The sequence below is a fragment of the Cricetulus griseus genome, chromosome 4 (genome assembly GCF_003668045.3).
Source record: "Cricetulus griseus strain 17A/GY chromosome 4, alternate assembly CriGri-PICRH-1.0, whole genome shotgun sequence".
Classification (NCBI taxonomy): domain Eukaryota; kingdom Metazoa; phylum Chordata; class Mammalia; order Rodentia; family Cricetidae; genus Cricetulus; species Cricetulus griseus.
The window spans coordinates 156,165,771-156,191,929 of NC_048597.1; the positions used below are offsets into that span (position 1 = coordinate 156,165,771).

General features: G+C 53.1%; 2 protein-coding genes across 7 annotated transcripts in view; one reads left to right on the forward strand and one right to left on the reverse strand.

The window, feature by feature from the left end:
• Window positions 1-1,453: 1,453 nt before the first annotated feature.
• On the reverse strand, window positions 1,454-14,193 carry LOC118238741. The gene is made up of 3 exons (XM_035444209.1): window positions 14,038-14,193; window positions 2,772-3,317; window positions 1,454-1,993 (listed from the first exon to the last, which is right to left on the reverse strand). Exons 1-3 carry the CDS (start codon window positions 14,191-14,193, stop codon window positions 1,862-1,864), a joined length of 834 nt encoding a protein of 277 aa, XP_035300100.1. The 3' UTR covers window positions 1,454-1,861.
• Bcl9l (BCL9 like) overlaps window positions 3,073-26,159 on the forward strand; it is a 30,685-nt gene continuing 7,598 nt past the window's right edge. Inside the window, exons 1-5 of one of the 6 annotated variants that reach the window (XM_027411949.2) lie at window positions 3,073-3,578; window positions 9,445-9,501; window positions 19,384-19,485; window positions 20,698-21,083; window positions 21,733-21,852. In XM_027411949.2, coding sequence (XP_027267750.1) covers window positions 19,460-19,485; window positions 20,698-21,083; window positions 21,733-21,852 — 532 coding nt within the window. In that variant the 5' untranslated portion in view covers window positions 3,073-3,578; window positions 9,445-9,501; window positions 19,384-19,459. Of the gene's footprint in view, window positions 3,579-9,444; window positions 9,502-18,268; window positions 18,483-19,383; window positions 19,486-20,305; window positions 20,443-20,697; window positions 21,084-21,732; window positions 21,853-26,159 lie in introns of those variants that run through there. The other 5 variants (XM_027411950.2, XM_027411952.2, XM_027411951.2 and 2 more) reach the window with 5 other exon arrangements.

Here is a 26,159-nt window from a genome sequence, read left to right on the forward strand (position 1 = left end):
GAACTCTGACTGACAGTGCCCCGAGCCAATGATTGAAGTCACTGTGGGCTTGAAGTTAACCCTTTCTTGGGTCCTTAGTTGCTTCAGAGTTTAGAGTCCCTTCCACAGAATTTCCCCTGAACGGCGTCCACCTACTCGGGCTAGTGCACGCTGGAGGGGAGTGCCAGCATGATCTGTGCATTCTGATCACTCCAGAGTCAGGGAGGTGGCTAAACTCACCTAACTAGCAGTCCTGGGCGCCCTCTCCCCACCTTCCAAAAGTAAATTTTATTATAAGATGCGGTTGTGGGTAGTTTCCAAAAACAGCCTCGGGCAGCGTTGGCACTCGACGTGGCATCAGAAACAGGGATCTTCGTGCTTATATCCATGCTGCACTTTTACTGGCCAAAGCCGAAATGGACACTCATTCACTGGCACACCTGTGACATCCGTCGTGATTCAGCGACACACGGAAGCACGGTGGCTCCCCTAACTGGCCAGTAGAGGGAGCTGCTCGATTCCAGCAAAGGGCCGCCCGCTCCCCTTCCCGGCTCTTTGGCTCCAGGGTTCCACCCAGAACTCGTGGCTGCCCAAAGCTGGGCTCTGTATACAGACCTGGAACCTACGTTGGGGGAATGAGTCACAGCCACACCCAGGAGAGCGCTCCACATGGCTGCTTCACGGAACATACCAAACACTCTTGGGTTTTATTATGTACAACATTAGGGACCCCTGCAACCCAGCTACCACTCCCCTTATACTGACTTCTGGACCTAGTATGAGCAGGGCTTGTGCCAAGGGGGATCATAAGAAGGGGCTGGGCTTGGTGATGTATGCTTTCAGTACTTGGGAGGCAGAGGCAGAGGTAGGTTAAACTTTGTGAGTTCTAGTCCTGCTTTCTCTATGTAAAGTTCCAGGCTAGCCACCACTCTATAGTGAGACCCTGTCTCAAACAAGGCCAAAGTGGCTTGTCATTTATATGATGGGAGACTGATCCCCATAAATAACTGCGAGGGCCCTGTTTGTGAGCTGGTCCTCTGCCTATGATCAATAATATGTATACCCTAGGGAACCTAGAGAGAGAAGAAACCCAACTTCATTGGTCTGTTCTCCTAAGTAGAGGGAACACAGGGATCATCAGCTCCAGGCTTAGGTTTGTTTCTTTTTGTTTTTCCTTTAAATGAAGATAGACCTATATATAAAATAAGAACAAATATTTCTATTAAAAATGGGCACAGTCTTTGGATATAGTGGTCCATTCCTTTAATCCCAGCACTTGGGAAGCAGAGGCAGGGAGATCTCTGAGTTCAAGGCCAGCCAAGGCTACATACACGCTGTCTCAAAACAGCCAGTCAAACAGAGGCAGGTGGATCTCCATGAGTTTGAAGCCAGCCTGGTCTACAGAGCGAGTTCCAGGACAGGCTCCAAAGGCTCCAAAGCAATACAGAGAAACCCTCTCTCTCTCTCTCAAAAAAAAAAAAAAACAAAAAACAAAATAAAACAACAGCAAACAAACAAAAAACCCCAGCCAGCCAAACAAAAAACAACCCAAAACTGATAATGTACACGAAAGTGCTCTGTAAATTATAGGGTTATATTTGCTCCACTTCCAGGGTATGTATGTGTGTGTGTGTGTATATATATATATTTACATATATATATATATGTAAATTTTTCATATTTGTCCAGTTTTTGCTTAGGTTCCATATATAGTTTAGGCTGAGGGTGATCTTGAACTCCTGGCCCTCCTGCCTCCACCTCCAATCATGCTGAGGGCCTTCATTCAGGGCTTAGGCCCCATCCTCCCTCTGGGCCTCCCAGATCTTGCCCAGTGCCCAGCTCCTAGCACCATCAACCCTTTCCGTCAATATTCACTGAAGCCCTACTGTGAACCTGGCCAACACTTGGAGCTGTTGATCTGGGTCCTCAGGAATCTTGTGCCAGCCAGATGTACAGACAGGAAAAACAAGACAAAGCATGGAGTCAGCACTGGTGGGTGTCGTAGACGTGACACCTGAGATGGGAACAGAAGAAACAGTTTTTGGTGGCCTTTCTCTCTGAAACGTCAGGGTCTGTATCTTGTTGATACTCATTCTGGGTGAAGGGGAAGCGCGATAGAAGCAAAGTGTCCTGGGACAAGAAGACTTGAATTCTAGTCCTGGGTTCACTACTTTCTAGTTGTGCAACTCTGAGTAAGTGCTTAAGCCGTAAAAGCCTCAGTTTCCTCATCTGTGTAATAGGGCTATAGCACCTTTCCTGTAGGTTTGTGGTAACCATTGAGATAACATATGTCATGCTTTTAGAAACTGCTTAGAATTTTTTTTTTCTTCTGTGTGTCTATTGTCCCAAAGGAAGATGCTTATGTTTGTGTGTGTATGCTGTGAATGTACAGTGTGAAGCCTTTTGAGATTAGGGAGAGTTTGAGAAGACAAAGGTTTCATTTCCTCAAACATTTTCTTAGCATCTAATTTGCACTGTTGAAGGTTTAATTGAAAAAAAATTCAGTCTATGTCCTCAGGGGGAGGGGGGAATGCTCTCAGTGCATAATGGATGTGGGTGGGTACAATAAAGAGGGAAACTTTGTGTGTGTGTGTGTGTGTGTGTGTGTCCAGGCAACTCCCACTCTTTCCAAGCCGTGCAGATAGGAGGGTAGGTTTGTCAGACCTCTCCGTAGCCTGGGGTGCTGTGGGTACTTCTCCCTACTCCTCAGGAACCGGGGGAGGAGAGGTGGCTTGAAGGCCCCTTCCCCGCCCAGGGCAAACTGCCTCCTGTTAGCCGGTCGGGCGCCTTACCGAGTCAGACCACTGGGAGGCTGGGGGAGCCGGGTTGGGCGAGGAGTCGAGCGAGATGGGGGAGCTCTTATTTTGACAGGGGCCTCTCCCGGCTCTGGTATGAAGGCAGAAGGAGGCAGCCAGAGAGCCCCGATGCTTATTCAGGCTGGGGAGAGGAGCCGAGTGGAGGGGCGAGCGAGGCTCCGGCAGTGCAGGGGAGCCCGGGGAGGCGGCGGCGCGCGGCGGAGCCAGTGGCCGGACATGCCCCGGATCCGGGGCCGCTGCAGCACCGCCGCCGCCCGGAGCCAGCCGGCCGGACGCCCGCACGCCTGGTCCCCTGGCGCCGCGCCGCCCCGGGGCTGCGACCTGGGACCCTCGGCATTCGACCAACAATAAGCGCCTAGACAGCCCCCTCCCCGCCCCGCGCCCGCCGTCCCCGCGGGCCTCGGGGAAAGTGAAAGGAGGAGGCGAAGGAAGGAAGGAAGGAAGGGAGGAGGAGCAGGAGCAGGAGCAGGAGCGGCAGCAGCCGGAGCCGTGAGGTTTGGGCCGAGACCCCAGCCCGGAGCGCTAGCCCTCCCGCCGCTGCCGGCACCCACGACCATGCCCCGCGGTTGGGAGGCAGGAACCCAGGCAACCAGCGCCTCCCGGATACCTGCTCGCGGGCCGGGCTGGTATTGAGATCAAGGCGTCCAGGATCAAAAGATCACCGCCTGCCCGCCTTCTCCGTGTCTCCACTGTCCTGCTGGAGGATCCCCGTCCACCCACCGACCCTGACCTGGTTATGGCGTCCAGCTCCGGCCTGGCGTGAGGACCCCCGACCGGTGCGAGGTGAGGGTCGGGTTGGGGCAGAGGGCTAAAGTCATGCCAGGCCACCAGGAGCGCGCCAAGCGAGATCCAGTTTAAATTCGGGGAGGGAGGCTCAGTCTGATTGTCTCTTTCGTTCTAGCACGCACTCCCGGGCTGTTTAGGAAGCGGGGGACTCCTCCTGGGTCATTAGAGGATATTCTTAGTTCCTCAACCAGGCTGCCAGCCTCGGAGCACCAGGAGAAGGGCTTAGAGGCAGCCAGGGGACCCTACTACCTTAGCTCAGAGAACAAGGCCGGCCTTGGGCCAGCTGGAGCAGGGAACTCTGCCCTGGGGGCTTCTGGGAGATGTAGTCCCCCTCCTGGGCTCACTAACTCTGTGGGTCCCAGCACCTCTGCACTACTCCTCTGACTCGTGGAGCCTCCTGCAGGAAGAAGGTTGGGACAAGAGTGAGAGCTGGGGTCATCCTCTGCCCCTAGGCACTGCCTCTGAGCCTCAGGAGCCTCCCCTGCCTAGGATTCTGAGTGGTGTGGGCTTGGCTGGGGGTGGGGCAGTCACACAGTTCCTTGGAGGTTTCCTTGTACTGCCTGGGGATGGTGGCTCCTTCCTTGATCCGAAGGAGTTCCTGGGGGGAGATACGAGGAAGAGAAGTAAGACTTAGGCCTCCTGCATGGCTAGATTATGGTCCTATCTGAGGGCTGCTGGAATTTGGTTTTAGGAGACAGGGAGCTCGGCCTTCCTTTTTCTCTCTTGGAGGCAGAGAAACAGAACATCCCTCAAAGTCTGGGAGTCTAGAGTGTGTCTCTCTGGAGCAATGAAGCAAGGATTAGCTTCTGTCTGTCTGTCCAGCTTCCTTCCTTCCGGGTTTTTCTGCCACCCCCTTCCTCCCTCCTCCTGTCTGTCTGCTGCTTGGGGTATGTGTTCATGTCTTGTCTCGGGGACCTCTGCTCTAGGAGAAAGAGTGTTGTTGGGGGGTGCTCGATGTGTCTGAGCCCTAGAAAGGGGGAGTCTGCACCCCCCTCCCCATCTTTTGCTCCACCTCTCTCCCTCCCACTGAACGGCTTGGTCTTGTGTTTTCCCTGGGAATGTTGCCTGTCTTGTATCTGCTACCCCACCAATGCCAATATTTCCACTTCCTCCTCCCTGTCTCCTCAGCCTCTGCAGGGGTCAGTCACTTCCCTGGGGCAGAGTTCCTCTGCTGCTCCCCAGCAGGGGCTTGCCTGTCTTCTCTGGTCCAGAGCATGATTTCATGGCTCTAAGGGCAGAGCATGCTCAGTCAGCTCTCGGGTCCCACAGTTGAAAGCCCCAGGACAGGGTGAAAATGGTAGGTGAGAAGCAGGGAGGGAAGGGAAGTGGAACTCTACTACCAGGAAGGAAAACACTATTTCCCTTAGGTGGTCCACCTAGCTGGCTTTGAAGGACCAGGGTTCTGGCTACCTCCCTGCAGAGGTTTCTTTGCTAAGCACTATTGCTCTTGCTTGGGATGTGGTGGAGGGCTCCTGAAGAGGCTGGTGGCTCCCAGAAATCTGGAGTTAGAGCATCAGTACTTGTTCAAAGTTCACATAGCACCCATGGTTGGTTAGCAAGTTCCCAGTACCTGGATCATGCTAAAGCCTTAGGCTGGGGTGGGGAGGGGTTCAACTTCAATAACCACACAGGGCAGTAACTGGCTGGGCAGAGACCTAGTGGGTGGCAGGGTGGCACTGTCAACTCAGCAAGGGCTAAAATGCCTGGCACTTGGTGGAGATGAAGACATGTGCATAGGGGGCTGGTTGCCTTTGGGGGAGGTGGCTGGGATGGTACTTCAGGGAGTTCTGGAGTGCGGTGGGAGTGGAAGCATCAGGTTGCCAACAGCAGAAGCTCTGGGATAAGTGGAGGGGTCAACAGTCACTCTGCATCCTCTCATCCAGGGAGCCTTAGATAAGCTGCTGAGGGCACCCTCACCCTGCCTCTGGTGCTGCCTCAGGCTGAAGTTCTGTCCCAGCGCCCTGGGGCAGCTCTAGGGAGCCAGAATGTCTGTGTCCAGTCTTCCTGGGATCAAAGGAAGCCCAGTAGGGGGGTGGGGGTGGGGGTGGGGGTGAGGGACTGATGCAGCCCTGATGTCGTGTTTACTTTCCTTGAGTGTCTCCATTGGTGATAGTGAGGTACCCGAAGAGCCTGTGCACCCAAGGATGACAGGGGAATGGCATCCCTTGCTTCCTTGTAACAAAGCCCTGGGCACTGCCTGGGTGCTGACCTGGTGGGGGGAGGGAACAGAGGGGGATGGCACCGTGGGAAAGTGGGCAGCCGTGGGAGCAAAGCGGTACAGGCTGGGTGCCCCAGGCAGGGAGCCTCTGCCAGGCCCGCTCTCCCTGGGGTGGGGCTGGCTGTTCCAGGGACTGGCTCAACCTGTTGAACGCCTGGCTGCCATAGCTTGGCATCTGTGCCCCTGCTTGCCAGCCCCAACAGCTGCCCACCCATAGTCACACTGTGCTCACTGCCCCCAGGGATCTGAAGAAAAGCACAGATTTGTTCAAGGAGCTTGGTAGGGGCTCCCTCCAGGGCTGGGGATTTCTTCCAGGGCTTACTAAGTTTTCCCAAGTCTGGACCTCTGAGTTCCAGAGCTGGGGCTGGAGGGCTGGGTGGTCAGGGCCAGGAACTGAGGGGATAGGTGAAGAAGGCCACAGCCCTGAAGCTTCAGAGCTGTTTGCAGCATGTCACTTGGATGGGTGGCCCTGAAGGCAGCCTGGAGTTACAGCCTGGAATTTCCTCTGCCGGGTGCCAGGGCCAGGCCTCCAAAACCCCACCCCCAGCCTGGCCTGACCTCCCTCCCTCCCTCCCTCCCTCTCTCCCTCCCTCTCTCTACTTTCCCTGAAGGTTGGGGGAGGGACAGTGAGGACATTCTGGCTACCAGGGAGAGGTGACTTCCTGGGTGTGGGGGTACTCATGGGAAACTGAGGCAGTTTCTTATGAAGACTCCTAGGGAGAAGGTTTTCCCTAGGTGTGGGGACAGTTGTCCCCTGCTGTCTCTACCCTTACTGGCTAGGGAAGCAGAGCCAAGACCTTGTTCTTGAGAGAAGGGGCGATCACCTTATTCTGTGGGTAGGTGAGAGGTGTGGTGGCTTCTTATTTTCAATCCTGAAGGGGAGTGGAGGCTCCCTTTGAGTCCCCACTTTTCCTGTCAGTGGCAAAAGCCAGTGGAGGCCTTTCCTTTGCCCTCTGTCCAGCAGGCAGGGCCCTCCCCTCTTGGTTCTAGGCCAGCTGCTGCTCCTAACTTGGTTGCCCTTTGTGGGTCCCCTTACCCACTGGCTGAACCACCTCTATCTGGCCCTTTCCTCCTTCTTGGGCTGGTAGCTCCAAGTTGGCCTGTGTTCCCCTCCCCCCTCCCTCCCCAGCTTCAGGAATGGCCCTGAATCCAGCATTTCGAAACAGGGATTGTTTTGAAATCCTGAGTGCTTCCCTGCCTGCCACCCCTCTGACTCCCCTCCCCACTGGCAACTGTCTTCTAATTTGGCTTTACGATATACCTTGCTTGAGGTAGTCCATTTGAGTTTGTGTGCTTGCCCATGAACACAAATTGTACTACTTTGTATGCCATGGCTCTGTGTGTGTCCTGGAGTGGGTGTGTCTGTCAGTAGTTCTGTGTGACTGGCTGATGTCAGGCTGTTTCCTGAGCTCTCTCTCGGGTTGCCTCTGAATATGCCACTCTTACCTGGGCCTTAAGGAAAGTTTGGGCTATTTTTAGGCGGTCCCTTGAGAGTATGTCTGCCTGTCTCTCATTTGTGTATGTCTGGGCTTCTTTCTGTGTGCTGGAGGTGTGTCTCTGATGTGTACTTACATCTGTTCTGCACCTCCTCCTCCACCCTGGGAACATGTCTGGGGGGTGTAGTCAGTCACAGGTCTCCTGCAGCTCCCTGGGACGTGGAGTCCTCTGCCCTTTGATAGGGGAGGTTTCCTGGAGTGAGGCCCAAGCTTCTGGCAGCTCTGAGGCCTTGGAGAGAGTGGAGTGGGGAGACGCTGGGATAAAGTGTTGCCAGGGGCTCTCTCTCTCTCTGGCCTTGTATACTCAGCAGTACCAGGCAACCTTATGTCCTGAGGGTTTAGTAATGGCTTGTAAAGGGGGCCTAGGGTCTAAAACATGCATCTTCCACCTCTAGGGTCACCTTCTTCATTGGAGACCAGGAACAATCAGTCACAATTTACCTGGGAGTTTGGTGGTGAATTTCAGGTTCAGAAAACTTGACTTCTCCACTTACAGTTGTTTTATCAAAACAAGCCCAAAATTTAATCCCTAGCTGGGTGGTGGTGGCAGAGACAGGAGGATCTCTGAGTTCGAGGCCAGCCTGGTCTACAGAGTTCTAGGACAGGCTCCAAAGCTACACACAGAGAAACCCTGTTTTTAAAAACCAAAAATAAATAAATAGAATAAAATAAAAAATTTTAATCCCAAGCAAAAAGCAGAGAAGCCTGGAATCCAGGCATTTGGGGTGGACCATTACAGCCTTAGTTCAGGGAAGTTCTTACTGCTGTCTAGCTTCATTCACTCCTACTATGGGTAAGGTTCTGCAGGAGTGGAGATTCGGAATGTGTTTTTTTCTTTTTTCTTTTTTTCTCCTGAGAACATATTTATATTGGTTGGGAATATATAGTCACTGGGAAGTTCCAATTCCTAAAACTCAGTTTCCTATCTTAGAATCTCAGGCTGTAACCGAATGGTTTTCTCAAAATACATGAAAATGTCGGTGTCCAGGAAGATGGGCAGAGGATGTTTATATGAGTGAAGGGCTTATGGAGATGGCGTCGGGAGGTGGGCACAGGATAGCTGTTACCTGTCCTCTCCAGTGGCCTCTGGTCCCCAGTGTGGTAGGAGGAAGGGAGGAGTAGAGGTCCATGTTGGTACAGTGCTCAGGGACCCAGCAGGGGGAGGGCCTTGGCAAAGAATTTTTGGTTTGTTTCTCAATCTCTGTCTGTGAGACATGCACATCACTTCAGATACCTTGGGGAGTCTAGAAAAGTCAGCAGGGTGGTGCAGGTGGAGTCATATGGAGACAGCCTCCTTCTGGAGGGCAGGCACATTGTGCTGCTTGCTCTCTGTCCCTGGAGGCTGGGTGCAGCCAGAGGTCCTCTTCTGACAGCCCCGTTTGAGCCAAGGGGCAATGCAGACTGCAGAGGGTTAAGTCTGGTTGGCAGGGACACCCCCCACCCCAGTGCAGCAAGAGAGAAGGAGGAGGGGTGGTTAGCAGCTTGCTCTAGTTGGCGTCTCTCCCAGAATTCTTCGGAAAAGAACTCCCCTTTGACCCCCAGTACAAACTGAGCCCAGCCACCAGCCTCCCTCCTGCTCTGGGAGCTTCACCCAGTGCCTGCTGCTAAACTGTTAAACCTTCCTCACCCCAGGCCCTGGTACCTAGATCAGGTCCCTAGGACTCAAGGGACCAGGGCTGTAGCCAAGGAGACCACTTAAAAACACAGGAACCGAAGCCCTTTCTTTCCCCTGCCATAAGTTTACCTGGGGGTGACTGGTTCTGGAAGCTGGGATCCTTGAGCCTCATCCACCCCTCCCCCCAGGTCCTCAGGCCAGGTCGTGGGAGTCCTCCACCCCTCCCTCTCTCTGTGGGGCCAAGCTCTCAGGGAACTAACTCCGAGGTCTTCCAGTGCCTTCTCCTTCCTGCTTCCAGGACAGGGAGGGGGAGTGGTGTGGCAGGGCAGCTGGGTCAGCCCTGGCTCCTGGCCAATCCACAGCAAAAGGGAGGGGGGGTGTTTGAGCAACTCTGAGACTTCCTGGAGCTGTAGGTTGTCTGTAAATTGTACATGTTTATGGTGGGGGAGGGAGGGTTTTGGGGTTGGGGTTCTGGGAGGATCAGGGGCATAGGTTACTAGTCAGGGACTTTTAGCTATGACCATCTCTCCACAGGGAGCCCCCATCCCAGACCACACCCCTGAGCCTGAACCTGACACACATTACTCAGAGGTGAGCGGGTCCATGTGCTTGTGTGTTTTTTGGCCTTCCCATCCCTGTCTGCAGTGGCATCGCTCTTGCTTAGCCTCCTGCTTGGCTTTGTCTTTTGAGCTCCCTCCTCCTGGCTTTCTGCCCCGACTTTTTGCATTCCCCTCTGTCTCTGGGTGGGTAAATAGCCTTCAACTTAGAATACTTTTGGGGTGAGGGGTGTGCTGGACAGGGAAGGGTTAAAGCTGGGTGCCAGGGAAAGTCCTAAGCCTTTTCTAAGCCCCTTTCCCTGGTTGGAGGTGGGAGACTCAACTCTGTCCAGTCTCAAAGGTAAATTTTCTGGTCATCCCAATTACTTGTCCCTGCTCCTTGGCTTTGGCTTCTACTTGTTGAGTCAAATCCAGGGTGGCCATTGGCCACCAGCCACCACCATAGTGTGGTTTCTGCTGCCTTGGCTCCATAGGCACGCACACACACACACACACACACACACACACACACACACACACACACACACACACACACACAGCTTCCCTCCTACCTCCCTCCCTCCTTAGCAACAACTCTTCTGAATTCACAACACTCCTGTGAGCTCCTGTCTGACTAGGGAAGGGAAGGAGGGACAGACGGGGAGGTGCCTCTTTTTCCTGGACTTTTCTCTGTAGGGAGAATTTCTAGTTCCTTCATCTAATGTCCCCCCCCCCCAACTTTCGCTGCTGGAGGCCACTATCCTTTGGGCGGAAGTGGCCCTGCTTCTAACTTGGGAAGTGAAAAAAGTGGGAAGCTATGGGACAGGTGGGTTGGGAGGGGGGCTTGGACTTCAGCCTTCTTTGGAAAGTCCCACTTGACCTTTGACTCCCACCTGGGGCTTGGAGGGGGGCAGGACTTCTCATAGCCTTGGGCAGCAGCTTGTGCTGGAGCAGCGGAAACCTGCCTTGAGACCTTGCTGACTTTGTTAGGGACCTGGATAGGTGAGGAGGTAACGGATGGGGATGGGTGGGGCTGGGGAGGCCTGAGAGCTTTGCTCTCTGAGAGTTTAGGCCTGGCTCAGCAGAGCACCTGTGCAGAGGCCACAGGGTTGAGGGCTGTCTTTGATCTCTTCCCCAGGCATGAACTGTGGCCTTTAGTGCAGGACCTAGTACCCATCAGACCTAGAGGGAGGGTAAGTGGGTGCATGGGATGAAGGCCAGGCAGGCCTGAGTGTGCCTTCTGTGAGGGGCCGACTCCATGCAGCATGTACACAGGGCCATGGCTAAGAAACCAATTGCTGGAGTGTTGAGCTTCCAAATCTGGTCTTGTAATGGTGGTTTATGTATATTGGGCAAGCTACTTTAACTTTTCTTTCTTGCAAAGAGGGAATAATAAAAGGGCTTTCTAAGCCAGGCATGGGAATTCCAATAACTAAGAGGTAGAGGCAAGAGGATTTCTTTTTTCTTTTTTCTTTTCTTTTTTTTTTCTTGAGACAGGGTTTCTCTGTGTAGCTTTGGAGCCTATCCTGGCATTCCCTCTGGAGGCCAGGCTGGCCTTGAACTCACAGAGATCCGCCTGCCTCTGCCTCCCGAGTGCTGGGATTAAAGGCGTGTGCCACCAATGCCCAGCTAAGAGGATTTCTTCAAAGTCATCCTTTAAGTTTGAGGCCATTCTGGGTTACAGAGTGATATCCAGTCTCAAACAGACAAACAGACCAGCCAATTTCAAATACCCCAAGGATATAAAAGCAAACTATTTTTCAAGGCTGGTTATGGTGGTAGGAAGAGCCTGCCTGTGGTTCCAACTATTTAGTGGCTGAGGGAGAATACCCTGGTCCTCAGAAGTTCAAGGTCAGCCTAAGTAACATAGTAAGACCTTATCTCCAAAATAAGAAGCTGGGTGGGGGGTGGGGTGGGGGTGGGGGTGGTACACACCTTTAATCCCAGCACTTGGAAGGCAGAGGCAAGTAGGTCTCTGTGAGTTCCAGGCCAGCCTAGTCTAGGCAGTGAGTTCTAGGACAGGCTTCAATGCTACAAGAGAAACCTTGTTTCGAAAAACAAGAAAGACTAAACTTGGGATGCAGTTCAGTTAATGTAATGCTTGCTCTGAGTTTAAGCCCAGTACAACATAAACTGGTTGTAAACCAGGTGTGGAGGTACAAGCCTATAATCCTGGCACTCTGCAGATAGAAGCAGAAGGATCATGAGTTCAAGACCATTCTTAACTGCGTAGTAAATTGTGTTTCTCCACAGCTCTGGCTGTCCTAGAACTCCTCTTAGACCAGGCTGGCCTCAAGTTTATAGAGATCCACCTGCCCCTGCCTCCTGAGTGCTGGGATTAAAAGTGTGCACACCTACTGCCCTGTTTACTTTTGTATTTTGAAGCAGGATCTCACTTTATAGATCAGGCTGGCCTTGAACTCACAGAGCTGTGCTTGCCTCTGTTTTGGCAATGCTCACCTTGTTGCCTCAGTTTCCCCACTGTTGGTGCTGGCTAATGCTGTAATTACAAGTTTTGTAGTTGCCCTTGGACCTGGGAAGGTTCTGAGGACCCCCACACACACACACACACCGGTATCTGGGCCCAGCCCTCCTCCCTCCCTCAAGCTGTTTGTTTGCCTTAGTTTTGGAGCCCCTCCCACCATCCAATCCAGGCAGCTCTGTTTTTTCACAGGACTGAAGGAGACTCTCTGTCCTTAAATGGCTTCAGTGGCCTCCTTCTCTTTCCTGGGCTAGGAGTCAGGAACCTTCCTTAGGGAGAAATATGGCAGTGTGGAGCTGTAAGTGGTTGACAATGGTTAGGCTTGTCTCGGGGCTTGGGGTTCCTTCCTGAACATTTTCCCAATATGGAGGGGCCATGCCTGGAGATGAGGTAAAGACCTCACAGAGAGGCAGGGAAGGATACCCTTGGAATCCTTCCCTAGTGTCAGCAGGGGTCAATGTGAGTGCCTGTGAGATAGGGCTGGGATGGTAGGGGATGGAGCTTGGGAACTTCTGGATGAGGAGCATGGAGTGGATGGCAGGGCTAAATTACCCACTAAGCAGACAGGTGGTTAGGATCTCCTGGGGATTACAAAATGGGAGCCCTACAGGGCTCCTGGGTCTGAGGCCTGGGCCTGGCTAGCAGGTGCCCTCTATGGCCTTGGACTAGGATGGTCTAGAGCCCCCATGCTGTACTGCCCACCTCCTGGGACCAGAGAACTTCCCCTGCTCTGTGGGCTTGGGAGATAAGGACTTATCTGCCTGTGCCATCGTGCTTAGCTCTTGAGTTGGCTGTGTGTCCTGTGCCCAGCCTCTGGGTCTGCTCCTTGGGCAGGCTGGGGCTATTTTTGGGATCGGGCTGGGGCTCTGGGGCTGGTTTCAGATGTTCCAATGTGAACAGGAGAAAATGGGAACAGATGGCTGGAGGGTTCTGATCAGCGGGTCCTGCTGGGAACAGGATTATTTTTAGGACCTTGTTAACCCTTTGTGGACTGGTGGGGGCCCCCCTGAGAGGTACAGCCCTTTCTGGTTGAGAAGAGAACAGGGCTTCCTCCTTAGGCCCTTCTGTCCTGTAGAACTGCTTATCCACTGTGCTTTCTAAGACCCTCTCTGCTCTTTAAAGAGAACCATGGCAAGAGAGTAAACTCACACTTCCTCCCAGCTCATCACTGCATGTGCTGCCAAAGGGGTCAGACTGGAGTGGGTGCAGATCACTAGAAGGGCTTCTCTTACCTCCCTGGTAAGACCTGAGGCTAAGAGAGCTATAGATAGCTGCTCTCTACATCCATGTTCTGGGTTGGAGAAAGTTGGGGAACTCAGGGATGCTCAGGGGCCATGTTAGAAGCGGGCAAAGAAAAGCCATGACTCAGTATAACACTAAAATGATGCCCATGGGCCCTGCTTGCCTGAATACTCATAGGGTACATATCTAGATGGTGCCTCTCTATATACATATACCTTCATGACATGCCACATTCTTGGGTACTATGTTAGCAAAGAGAGATCGCCCAAGGGACTTTGTTGAGGGTTAATGTGTCAGACATTTTTAGGTTTCTGCTAATACCTCAGTTTGTAAATTTACCTGTGAGTAAACTGAGGTTCAAAGGGATGAAGAGACAGACAATGTTCTGCAGTTTAGAAGTGGCATGATTGGCACTCTATCTGTCCAACTACAGAGCAGATTCCCATTCTGTTGTTGCCCCATGCCGGCCCGGGTCCCCACCCTGGTGAAGGCTGCAGTGGGCATCATACCTTCTCAGAGGGAAGGTTTGTGGATGGGTGTGGGAAAGGAGGCCTTGGGGCAAGGAACCCTGCCTGTCACTGTGCTCACAGTCCTGTAAGCCCTTCTTGCCAGAGGGTGCCAGGACTGACACTAGAAACCCAGTTTGGCCTTCCTGTCTGCCCTGCAGGAGGATCACAGGCATACATCCTGTCATGTCACCCCACCCCCCACTAGCCCTGGCCCAGAAGCCCCTGCTTCCTGGAGGGTCATGGCTATCTTCATGTCAACGTAGACAGAGCTGGATGGCCATCAAGGTGTTGCTGGTGCCAAGAGCTCCGGCCAGGCAAGCAAGGCAAGGGATTGAGGATGTGTCTGCCCTGGCAATACCTGGAGTAGAGAGCAGAGTACAGCAGGCAGGCAGGCTTTGGGCGAGGTCCGTGGTGTGCTGGCTGTGCCAGCAGCCTGCCGCACTCCACTCCTCCCACAATGGCCCCATTGTTCCCAGTAGCCAGGCAGTTTGAAGGAGGTTCCTCCAACACCCATGCCCCCCTAAATAGGGGCCAGATTAACCCCTTGGGAGTTGGGACCAGGTGAAGGCCCCCAGGAAGCTGTCTGGCTCATTTTTTCCCTGTTGTAGGCATGCTGGCTTGAGAAGTCATTCCCTGTCCACCCAGCAACAGGCCACCTCCTGAAATTGGGGTCTCCCATCAGAGAGAAGTAGCACTTAGACCCTCTCCTACCCCCACTCTAGTGCAGGTGCCGGGGGCAGGAAGTGCCAGTGGGATGGCAGTGGAGTCCAGATATATTTGGGCGGTGGGGCTAATTCCAGCCACTACCGTCTGCTGTACTGGCTCCTGCACTCCTTTCCTTCCTGTGAAACCAGAGATGGGTTGGGCCTAGCTCAGGATTTCGGTGGATTTAAAGAGGCAGCACCATCTCTGCCAGCCTGGCTTCTTCTCCCCCTCCTCAGATAGGGTCTGGGACAGAGTAGTCTGGAGGGTTTTGAGTGCCTCCTTTGCCCTGGGCTAACCCTGGCCCTGGCCTCAGTCAGGGTACTAGGCTTTTGGCACTCATCTGTCCCAGAGCCTTGGGCGGGTGGGGTGGGCGGGGGTGGGCTGTGGTTTCCTGTGTTGGCTGTTTGTGCCTGGCCCAGAGTGCCCGCTGCCTGCCTGGGCTTCCTGCCCTGTCTTGTTTCCTAGTGCCCCCCCACCCCTCCCCACCCTTCTCCCTTGGGGGAGGGAGTAGCTAGGGATTGGGCAGCAGTCTTTTGGGGGCACCCTACTGCCAGGGCATGATTGCTTCCTGAGGTCTGGACTCACTGGCTGAAAGAGCCAAGTGAAGTGAGGTATACTTGGGCCTGTTCCGGCAAAGCCACTTGTCCCCACTAGCTTCAGAGGGCCCGTGGTTCAGAAAGACAGTCTCCCACAGGCACTCTGTGCAAAGATCCTGCACAGCAAAGATCTAGGATCAGCAGATTACATGGTCCTGCAGGGTTAGGATTGTATGACCTTACCCTGGGGCTATAGGTGGGGCGGGCTGGTTGGAAACTCCCAGGTAAAACCTCCCAAGCAAAACTGTTTATTTGCATGAACTCCTGGGAGGGGAGTTGTTGCTAGGAACCCAGGCCAGGGGACCCCAGCCCCCCCACCCCAGCCTGGAAGTCCCCACCTAGAGGGTCCTCCTCATCAGAGTAACACCTTGGGTTCTTGAGCAGATTTCTTTGAGCTACCCTGACCTCCCTACCCCAATGAGTCACCACCTCAGGGAGAGGGAGCAACTTGAGGGCTAGAAGAGGGTTTCTGAGAACCAGGAAAGTCTTGACACCCAGGAGGAAGAGGAATTGGGACAATATCTTGGGAGCTGAATCTCCCTCAGCCAGAAGCCTCGCCCCTGTCCTCATGTGTCACATTTTTCTTTTCTTTTCTTTTTTTTTTTGGGGGGGTGGTTGTTCCAGACAGGGTTTCTCTGTGGCTTTGGAGGCTGTACTGGAGCTAGCTTCTGTAGACCAGGCTGGTCCCGAACTCAGAGATCCGCCTGCCTCTGCCTCCCGAGTGCTGGAACTAAAGGTGTGTGCCACCACTGCCTGCCTGGCACATTTTCTTTTCTGAAAGTCTCTGTTTACTGCATGTAGGGACATGGGCCCTCCAAAGCATTTCTCACTTCTTTGTTTTTGGTTTCCTTGGTCTTGCTAAGATTGTACATAGGTCCTCTGATGAAGTATTTGCTCTACTGATGACATCACTGGCCCTGAAGTGAAACGTATTTGTTTGGTGGTGGCAGTGTGAGTGAGAGGTAGCTTCTCACTGCTTAGTCCTAGATGGCCTGGAATTTGGTATGTAGCCTGGGCTAGCCTTGAAATTACAGAAAGCCAGCCCATTTCTACCTGTCAAGTGATGGGATTGAAGGTATAAGCCACCATACCCAGGCATAAGTATTTATTTGTAGAGAGCCTTACAGTAAGATTTACTGTAGAGAGAGTCTTATTGTGAAACTCATCATGTAGTTTGTGCTGATGTTGAATCAACAGAAATCCTCCTGCCTCAGCTTCCTGAGCCTCAATGCCTGGCTTCTCTGAGATGGTTGTGAGCAGGTCAGAGAGACTAGTGGGCTGGCTGGTCTGGTCACTCACACCCACAACATGAAAACAAGCAGATTGCCACTGGGTATGTGAATACCTGCCCAACTGGGAGACAGTTGTGTTAAAATACCTGTAGTCTCTGACTGTTGACTCCCCCTTCCAACTGGGATTGTTCTCACTAACTCCTCATCTGTGGCCTACCCTTATTTTATACAGTGGAGGCACATGACCCCAGTTCAGGCTTTTTGTTTTAGAAGTCCATTAAGTGTCCCCAAACTGGCCTGGATCCTGTTTCAGCCTCCCACGTACAGGGACCACAGACCTGTACCTGTCATGCCTGGCCCCAGCTTCTTTGTCTCAGCTATTTTGCTCCAGGCACATTCTCATGGGCTTGCTCCTGGCCTTTCACTCAGGTGACTTGCACCTGCTCCCTGTTTGTGAGCACGTGTCACCTTTCCCCACTCTGAGAGTGTTGTGTTCCCAAAGCTCCCGCCTTTCCTGACAAGCCACATCTCCAGGGGCTTCTGGCCTGGTGCTGGGACAGCTCCTTTTCATTCACTGCTTAAGCATCCTCTGCCAACCATCATCCCTCCTGCCTCCCAAGGCTCCCCCACATGTTAGGTGTCCGGGACTGAGTGTAGAGGAAGAGGGGTCTTTGGGAGCTGGGGCCAACTCCTGAAGGGCAGACAGGGAGGTGTGAGATGGGAAGTCCTGACTCACTTATGCCTGACTCAGCTTGCCTTGTAGCTGGGTGGGAACAGGAGGTAGAGTCCTGGGGGGCACCTGCAAGATTCACTGGGGCCACTGAAGAGAACTAATTTTCTTTCTTTCTTTCTTTTTTTTCTTTTTTTTTTTTTTTGGTTTTTCGAGACAGGGTTTCTCTGTGTAGCTTTGGAGCCTATTCTGGCACTTGCTCTGGTGACCAGGCTGGCCTTGAACTCACAGAGTGCTGGGATTAAAAGCATGCACCACCAAAGCCCAGCTGAGAACTAATTTTCTAAAAGCCCCTCCCTGGATTATTATAGTTTTTGTTTTTTTCTTTCCTATGTGGTAGCTTTTCTGGGAAGGTCTTAAAATCTTGTTAGGTAGTTTAGGCTGTTCTGGAACTAACTCTGTAACACAGGTTGGGCTTGAACTTCTGATCCTCCTGCCTCAGCCTCCCAAGAGCTAGGATCACAGGTGTGAGTTCACCATGGCAAGGCTAAGTCTCTGGTTTTTGAGACTCTTAACAGAAAGCAGTAGAAAGCCTTTGCCCTGCCCATTCCCCTTCACAGGTATTAGGCTCTGGGGCTCACATGCCAGAAGCCTACCAACTTGATTTAGATTGAGATGGACAGTCATAGCTCCAAGGAGATACGGTAGTACCTGGAATGGGGGGTCCTGGTTGCCCATGCTGTCATGTGACCCTAGAGAATACAGCTTTCTTTTCTTGGACCTCAGTTCCTCTTTGTGAAATTGGATAGATAGTGTTGAGAATCAACCAGGGATGAAGGTGAGAGCTGAAGTTTCATGGCCACCATTGACCAGGCTGGTTTTCCCCACTGGTTTCCCCCGTGATGATTCCTGCCTCTGATCTTCCCTGGCTGTAGTGTGGCATGATTGTGTGTGTGTGTGTGTGTGTGTGTGTGTGTGGTGGCTGCTGCAAGCTAGGCCCTGAACTTTGGAACCTTCTTTTCCAGGTACAGAGTTGGAGTGGGGAAGGCCAATGTTCCATAGGGGTTAAGTTAAGGTTAGACGTCCACAGTGTACCTGGTAGGGCCACCTTACTTGGAGGTCCCAGCCCAGCTTCCAGCAGCTGAACAGGGAGCAGGAGTGTGCATGGGTGTGTCTAGCTGGACCTGTCACGGGAAGAGGCTCTAGGGCTCAAGACTCCTCCCTTTCCCTCCCCCACCTTTTACCGGGATCACTCCTGGGGGTGGGGAAAGGGGACAGAGCAGGGGGCGGTTGGGTGAGTCGTCTGTTTGTGTAAGTCAGCTTGTTGGTGTATCTATGGCACTCTGTAGGCTTTGTGACTGTCGGGCTCAACTTTCTATGGTTCCCTTGTGTCTGGGTCTCAGTCTTCACGTCTGCTCAATGAGTCCGCCGGCTCTCACTCTGCTGGGCCGCCAGGGTGTCTGTATGCCCCAGGCTGCCCTGCAGCTCCCGCTGGCTCGCGCTGCCCAGTCCCTCGGGCACACCTCTACCAGCTGGCCGTGAGCGTCTCTAGTTTCCTGGGCTCCGTGCGTGTCTTTGTCTCCCTGTCCACGTGTGAGCTGTAAGTGTGCGTGTGAGTCAGAGTTTGGGTGCTTGTGGGTCTCTTATGTCCCAGCTCCGCGCGCCCTGTCTGCCCGGCCGGCTAGTGCCCAGTCAATCCCTGAGTGACTTGTCGGTGTGTCTGTCCGCGCGCCCTCCAGTGGGCCCGGGAGATCCACGCTGCAGCCCTGTCTGCCTCCCTCACTCTCGCTCGCTGCCTCGCTGGCTGTCTCGCTCCTTGCTTGCTCTGCCTCTACACTGGGCTCTGCCGAAGCCGAAGGGGGCGGGGTGGGGGGTGCAAGGGAGGGGGGAGGGGAGGCTCCTGCATTCTTGCGGTTGGGGAGGAATCTGAGCCAGCGTTACTGGTCTCCAGAAGAGCCCAGCTGCAGCCCCGGGGCCCCGCCAGGCCTCTTGCTGCCCGCCCGGGCCTGCCGGGATGGGCACGGGCTAGGCCTGGAGCTGGGGGCGGGGCAGGACAGTACCCCCACCCCGGCCCCTGGAAGGCTACAGCGCCCGGGGACAGGGCGCAGTGCTGGGGCGGGGCGTGAGGGATTCCCGAATCCTGGGTGAGGGGCGTGTCTGGGAGCGGGAGTCCCCCAGTGGGCCAGAGCAGACCTCGCAGCCGCCCCACGGCGTCACTTTTGCAACCTAGCCTATTAGTGAATTCTGACTCTGCAGCCCTTTGAGGGAGGGGTCCAAGGTGCGGGAGGGGGGAGCTTGCTAGGTACTGCAAGCTCCCTGAGGACAAGGTGCGGGAGGGATGGGGATTGGACTGGTCTTGAAGATCGAGAAGTCTTCTCTTTCCAATCCCATCCTACCCTATCCAGTTCCTTAGTCCCGGGGCTATTGGGTTCTCCCTTCCCTCCCCTCCACACACCCCCTCCCTAAGTCACAAGTTTTCTCTTTGGGGCTTGTTGCTGCAGTCCCTGCTCCAGTATCGAGTACCTGTCTGGGCCCTGGGCACGCACAGGGGCCGTAGCCCCACTGTGTGTGGGAGCCATGAGGATCCTGGCTAACAAGACAAGGTGTGTGGGTGTCACGGAGGGTGGGATATGTGTGTTTGGAGAGCGGGGAAGGGAAGGGCCTATGGTGATAGAGCCAGGCTGTGAGGCTTTGCTGGTTTGGAGAGGAGCCCCTTGGGCACCTGGCTTCCTGGCCACCAGTGGGCTGAAGGGAGGTAGAGTGGGAGCGTCTGGCAGGAGCTGGCAAACAACCTTAGCGCCTGGGCCCAGGGGGCAGAGGAGACTGGCAGCTAGCTATGCCTGCTGCTTCTGGTCCCTTCTACCTCTTCCCTCCTAAAACCGTTAGAGCAGACCCCCACCCACCCTAGTGTTGGGGTGTGATGGTGCCCTCCAGCCTCAGTCTAGTGGGGGTAGGAGCTGGAGTGGGGGTGGTGCCTGCCTCCCTCCTCCCCAGGAGAAGCGGGCAGACAGGGCCAGGCGGCAGCAGCAGGACAGCAGGGCTGAAATAAATCTGAGCTGGTGTGGAATGAGGGGGGATAAATATCCTCTCCCGTGATGTGATCTTTCCAGCGGCTATTAATAGGTCTCCGGGGAGGGGGAGGCGGTGGGGGGAGCGGGCTGAAGCTTAAAGGGCCCGCAGTCTAGGCTGCAGGAATCCTTGGCTTCAAGCTGCACTCCTCTGCTTGACACACCACCCCTCCCCCCCTCCTTCTGTCCCTGCCTGCCTTCAAGGCCTACTGGCCCACCCTCTTCAGGCCTTCCCCCTTAGGCTCTGGGGAGTCTTCTGGGCCAGTGGGTACCACTCTCGATTGTGCTTTCCCCTACTCCCCTAGGGAATAGGACTGGGGCTTGAGCAGTGACTCACAGGTCTTGTGGCCCTTCTCTGCTAGTTGTTAGGGAACAGCATAGTTGAGGTTTGGAGCCTTGGAAGGAGTCTTAAACCCTAGAAGGTACTAGAATTCATCAAATGCTAGAGAGAACTCGGCTGCTAGGGGAAGCTGGTGGACACTGAGGCTGAGGGTAGGTAGATACTGTCAACTCAAAGCCCTGGTTTCCATTTGAATTGGGCCTAGGAGATAATGAACATTGCTCCATCTCCACTCCCCTAGGTGAACAGAGCTCTACTCTTATCTGAGGAACCACACAGAGGCAGGGAATAGCAGGTGGTCTCAAGATAGCACCTAGCTACCCCCTACACCATTAGGTGAAGCAAGGGAGCTAAAGTCCAGACATGCCTAAGGATTAACCTTTTCTGTCTCTCCTCCCTTCTCCCAGGTTACCCCACCCCAGGAGAAGAGAAGCTCCAGGGAGCCCGCCGCTGTCCCCTCGCGGCCACTGCCCCCCTGCCCCAGCCAAGCCAATGCACCCAGAAAATAAATTGACCAATCATGGCAAGACAGGGAATGGAGGGGCCCAATCCCAGCACCAGAATGTGAGCCAAGGACCCACCTGCAACCTGGGCTCCAAGGGCGTGGGGGCGGGGAGCCATGGGGCCAAGGCCAACCAGATCTCACCTAGCAACTCAAGTCTGAAGAACCCCCAGGCAGGGGTGCCTCCTTTCAGCTCACTCAAGGGCAAGGTGAAGCGTGAGCGGAGTGTGTCAGTAGACTCTGGAGATCAGCGGGAGGCTGGGACTCCATCTCTGGATTCAGAGGCCAAAGGTATTGTATTCTCTGTCTCTAGACTCCAGCATCATGTACAACTCAAGACCCAAACTGGTCAGAGATCATGTCTTGCTTAACTCATCCTGTGTTGCCATCCAACATGTATTGTTTCTAGTACCTTTCTTTCTCTTATCTTTGTCCCATCAGTCAACCAGTTCATTCCAGAGTAGGGCTGGCCAGGGTGCCTGCCACTCATGGAAGGGCTCGACCACAGTGCGGTGATAGGACTTCTCATTCCATTGTCCTCTGCCTTCCTACCATGGCCCCTACATTGGGAGAGGGAGGTGTCCTGGGTGAATAGCAGTTGCCCCCCCCCCAGCCTTTTGGGAACAGGCACTGGGGCCTGAAAGAGTCACAGTGGCTCCTCCCTGCCCCCCCCCCCAGCCCTAATTAGAACCAGTTGTGGTTGGGATTATGCTCTACTTGGTATGGGGGGCGGGAGGGGAGAGGAGGGGAGACAGGCAGCCAGGGGTTGGAGAAAGAAATCAGAAACAAATGGTGGTGTGGTGGGGGCCAAGGACTGGCAAAATGCCCACCTTGGTCTGGGTAGTGCCCTTTAGGGTGGGACACTTTGGAGAGTGATCTGGGGGCCTCTGCATGTGGAAGGACATCTTGGCACTCACTCTTCTATATTCTGCCTGGGCAGAAGTGGCGCCCCGGAGTAAACGGAGGTGTGTGCTAGAGCGGAAGCAGCCATACAGTGGGGACGAATGGTGCTCCGGACCAGACAGCGAGGAGGACGACAAGCCCATTGGGGCCGCCCACAGTGAGTGCCCTCCAGGGATCGCTATCCTAAGGGAACCTCCCTACCTAGGGCTTTAGGGGATTGAGGGAGAAGTGGCAAGGACCAGGAACCCAGGCCCCGCTTCAGTCCTACTTGAGACTTTTTTGCTACCTACATTGTGGTAGCCCAGTCCTTGCCTTCCAGGTCCTTAGTCACTCTCTCCTCTCCTCTCTGTCCACTCTTGCTCTGTAGGCTTTTTCAGATGATCTCTTTCCTGGACAACGCACCTACTTTTCTAAAAGATTTCATGGCCTATGCTGCCACCTACTGGTCAATGGAGGATGGGCAGGGAAGGCCCAGACTGGGAATCTGCCGGTTAGCTAGGCTTTGCAAAGCCTTGCTAAGCCTAGGTGTGAACACTGGTTCCTTTCTCCAATCTCCGAATGACTCTCAGAAAGTGCTCAGGGTGCATTGTCAGGACAAGAAGTAGGTGTGAATTGATACCCATTCCATTCTCTTCTTTTTTTGTTTTTGGAGACAGGGTTTCTCTGTGTAGCCTAGCTGTCCTGGAACTCACTCTGTAGACCAGGGTGGCCTTGAATTCAGCAATCCATCTGCTTCTACCTCTCAAGTGCCAGGATCAAAGGTGTGTGCCACGACCTGGCTTTCACTCTTTAACCCATCCTTATGTACCGGAGACCTAAGACATCCATGTCCTTGCTGTTTCCACTCTAAGCTTACATCTGTTTTCAGAGAAGACATAGCTTAATGCATAAGAAACTAGCCAGATGCCAGGCAGTGGTGGCACATGTCTTTTAATACAGGCACTTGGGAGGCAGAGGCAGGTGGATCTCTGTGAGTTCAAGGCCAGCCTGGTCTACTAAGTGAGTTCTGGGACTGGTAAGACTGTTACACAGAAAAACCCCATCTCAAAAAGAAAAGAAAAAAGAAAAGTAACTAGCCAGAGAAGGTTAAATTGTAGGCTGTTGTTGGAGATAAGATCTCGGTGTGTAGCCCTGGCTGGCCTAGAACTCCCAAAAATCCATCTGCTTCTGCTTGCCTAGTGCTGGGATTAAAGGCATCTGTCACCATGCCTGGTTAAATTGTGGACTTTTCAAAGGCAGGAGTCAGGGAGAGAAGGAAGAGTGTGCTGGTTACTGTGTTTAGCCCTTACAGCAGCTTGTGGAGAAACTGGTATGGACTGTTACAGAGCAGGGAGCAGGGAACAGTCCGCAAGTGGGAAGGGAGTGGCCAGTGAGAAGAAGCCTCCCCAACTAGCTGGGACTGTGAAGGCTCCCATGTGACTCATCAGTACTCCCTAGTCTCTGTATGAACACCTGAATGCTTCCTGGGACAGGAACTCTCCTGTTACCCTGAGTTTGATCTATAGCATTAGACTATGTCATTGTAGAAACTTTGAAAGATACTGAGAGATAATAAGATCCCATGTCCAGCCTCTTTTAGATAGCCTGCCATTCAGTTGAGCTCAGGTCTCATGTAGTACAGGCTAGCCTCAAGTTTCCTATATAGATAAGGCTGGCCTATACCTCCCAAGTGCTGTCTTGTGGATGACAGTCTTGTGACACCATGCCATCCAGCAGCATTCAGCCCTGCAATTGGATTCAAGGAGAGGCAGAATGGTGTAGATTTTCATAGCATAGGCTCAGAGATCAGGCTTCTTCACTTGCATCCCAGGGATGCACTTGCTTTTGTATAAGCTTGGGAAAGGATTTGTTTGTTTGTTTGTTTGTTTTTCGAGACAGGGTTTCTCTGTGTAGCTTTGGAGGCTGTCCTGGAACTCACTCTGGAGACCAGGCTGGCCTTGAACTCACAGAGATCCACCTGCTTCTGCCTCCCGAGTGCTGGGATTAAAGGCATGTGCCACCAATGCCTGGCTTGGGAAAGGATTTCTGATTTCTCATCTGTAAAAATGATCTTGACCATATAGATTTGGCACAAGGAGAAAGTGAATTCAGGCAAATATGACATATTTGAACAACATTAGCTTGTATTGCTATCATGGTACTAGAGTCCCTCCCCCTCCATAGCTTATATACACCTGTTGTATGTTCTAATTTATCCTTTCTTCGTTGGAGGCTATGCTTGCATACATCAAGGGCAGCTCACAATGGGTGTGAGGCTCATGGGATAGACCAGCAAGGAGTTCATACAAGGAGAGCTGACTCTGAGCCTCAGTTGACTGCTGCCTTGGTCAAGCTCTTGTGTTATCTGGAAGTGCTACCACTTGTTGTCACTGCAGTCCAGGGGCTTTGACTTGTTTTTCTTGGTGTGAGAATGGATCTACCCCTGACCTAAACCCACTGATGACCAGTTGTGAATCTTATCCATATGGGAATGGAGAGCCAAGTTGTGACCATGGAGCAAAATTTGTCTTGGTGCTAAGGGTGGCTTGGCTATTCTGGGAATGTCCCCAGTATGTCAGCCTGTGACATTGTGGAATAAATACATGCTTGACCTTGCCTTGTTTTCTAGCATACTTCTCTAAAATCCTGGGAATCTCCAAAATGATCAGTGTAAGGATTCAGGCATTTTGCTGGCCTGTCCCCGTCACCTGGCAGAATGCACTCAGGCAGTACTCTGGTCAGCCCAGGGTTCCATGATTGCATAGTCTGCAGGCAGGTGCAAAGGACCCCTTTAAAAGACAGACCATGCCCACTTAAAATATCTTTTCCTTTCTCTTTCTGCTCTCTTTCCTGCTGTTTCCCTGGGGCAGACAGAACTTTTCCTGTCTCCCTCTTTTCTTTTATTCTCTCTCTGTCTCTGTGTCTCTTTTCCTCTTTTCTCTTTCCTTCCACCTCCCTCTCCTTTCTAATAAAACTTATCACTAAGCTCTGTGTGCCGGGCATGTTTGTCCCTCTGCCTCTGTCACCCTCGCCTGCCGTGGGATTCACCAACGTTCCCCTCACGCTTTATTCCTAACGATCAGTGTTGTTTTTTTTCCTATGTTGTGTTGACTGGTATGGCGGCCAGCCCTGGGGTAGCTTCTAGACGGGCCTCATGACTGAAAGAAGAAAGCAGGATTAGAGGTTTGGGGCTTTCAGTCCCACATTCCAACCTGTGGGCCAGGGAGTGGTGCTGAAGGTGGAATTGGTGGCCTGTGGCCAGTGTTTTAAGTATGAAGAACGATGAGTCTGTAAAAATCCAAAAAGAAGGCTGGGTAGACAGCTCCTTTGGTGAAACACTTAACCTTGCAAGAATGAGGACCTGAGTTCATATTCCCGGACCCTGCATACAAAGCTGGGTACTTAAAGGCATGGTGGCACACACCTTTAATCCCAGCACTCGGGAGGAAGAGGCAGGCAGATTTCTGTGAGTTCAAGGTCAGCCTGGTTTACAAGGTCAGGTCCAGGACAGCCAGGACTACACAGAGAAACCCTGTTTCAAAAGCAAACAAAAATCAAAAAAAAAAAAAAAAAAGAAGAAGAAGAAGAAGAAGAAGAAGAAGAAGAAGAAGAAGAAGAAGAAGAAGAAGGCTGGGCGGTGGTGGTTACACACTTTTAATCTACACACTTTTAATCTGAGCACTCGGGAGGCAGAGGCAGGTGGAGCTATGAGTTCGAGGCCAGACTGGTCTCCAGAGTGAGATTCATGACAGTCAAAGCTACACAGAGAAACCCTGTCTCAAAAAGACTGCTTATAATCCTGTGATGACAACACAGGAAGTGAAGGCAGGCAGGCTCTCTGGACTCATTGGCAAGCTAGTCAGGTGTGCATGAGTTCCAGGCTAGTGAGAGACCCTGTCTTGAGCTAAAGGTTCGAGGCTCCTGAGACAACAAAATTCTCTTGACCTCTGTATGTGCCTTATACCCTTAAAATGTGTGTGCACATGCCCCCACATTCACATACATGTATTCATACTCATCCCTGCAAAATCCAAAAAGACAGGCTTCATACATTTTTCAGAAAGCGGAGTTGTGTAGGTCTCTGGGTAGTGGCATACTCAGGGAGGGTACAGGAGCAAATGCCCTTTCTCACATGCCTTGCAAACTTGGTTCATCTCACCTTGTCTTAATTTGTAGCATCACTTTAACTTACTTGTGTGAGTGTGTGTGTGTATACTCTGTGTGCATGAGTGAGGTGGTCAGAAAAAATGTGGTGTCAGTTCCCTCCTTCCACCATATGGGTCATGAGTCCCAGGGGGCTGTCAGGTTTGTCAGCGGATGCCTTTACCTACCATCTCAGGCTCCTGTGTTGTCCTCATAAGCAGCAGGAAGGTATTTCTTCCAGCTGCTCTAACATCTAGTTGAATCTAAGGAGTGACTCCCAAGAACTCCAATTCACAGGTAGATGGACCCTGAGCTTGGCATTGGCAGGCAGGAGGTGAGCAG

Excerpts from the sequence above, each read along its gene's own strand:
- LOC118238741 (XM_035444209.1), bottom strand. The coding sequence starts at position 14,193 with ATGGGTGTTGGAGGAACCTCCTTCAAACTGCCTGGCTACTGGGAACAA. Across the intron at positions 3,318-14,037 it reads TACTCTGCTCTCTACTCCAG|CGCTCCGGGCTGGGGTCTCG; the intron begins GTATTGCCAGGG and ends CGGGAGGGCTAG. Across the intron at positions 1,994-2,771 it reads CCTCCCAGTGGTCTGACTCG|GTGTCACGTCTACGACACCC; the intron begins GTAAGGCGCCCG and ends TTCCCATCTCAG.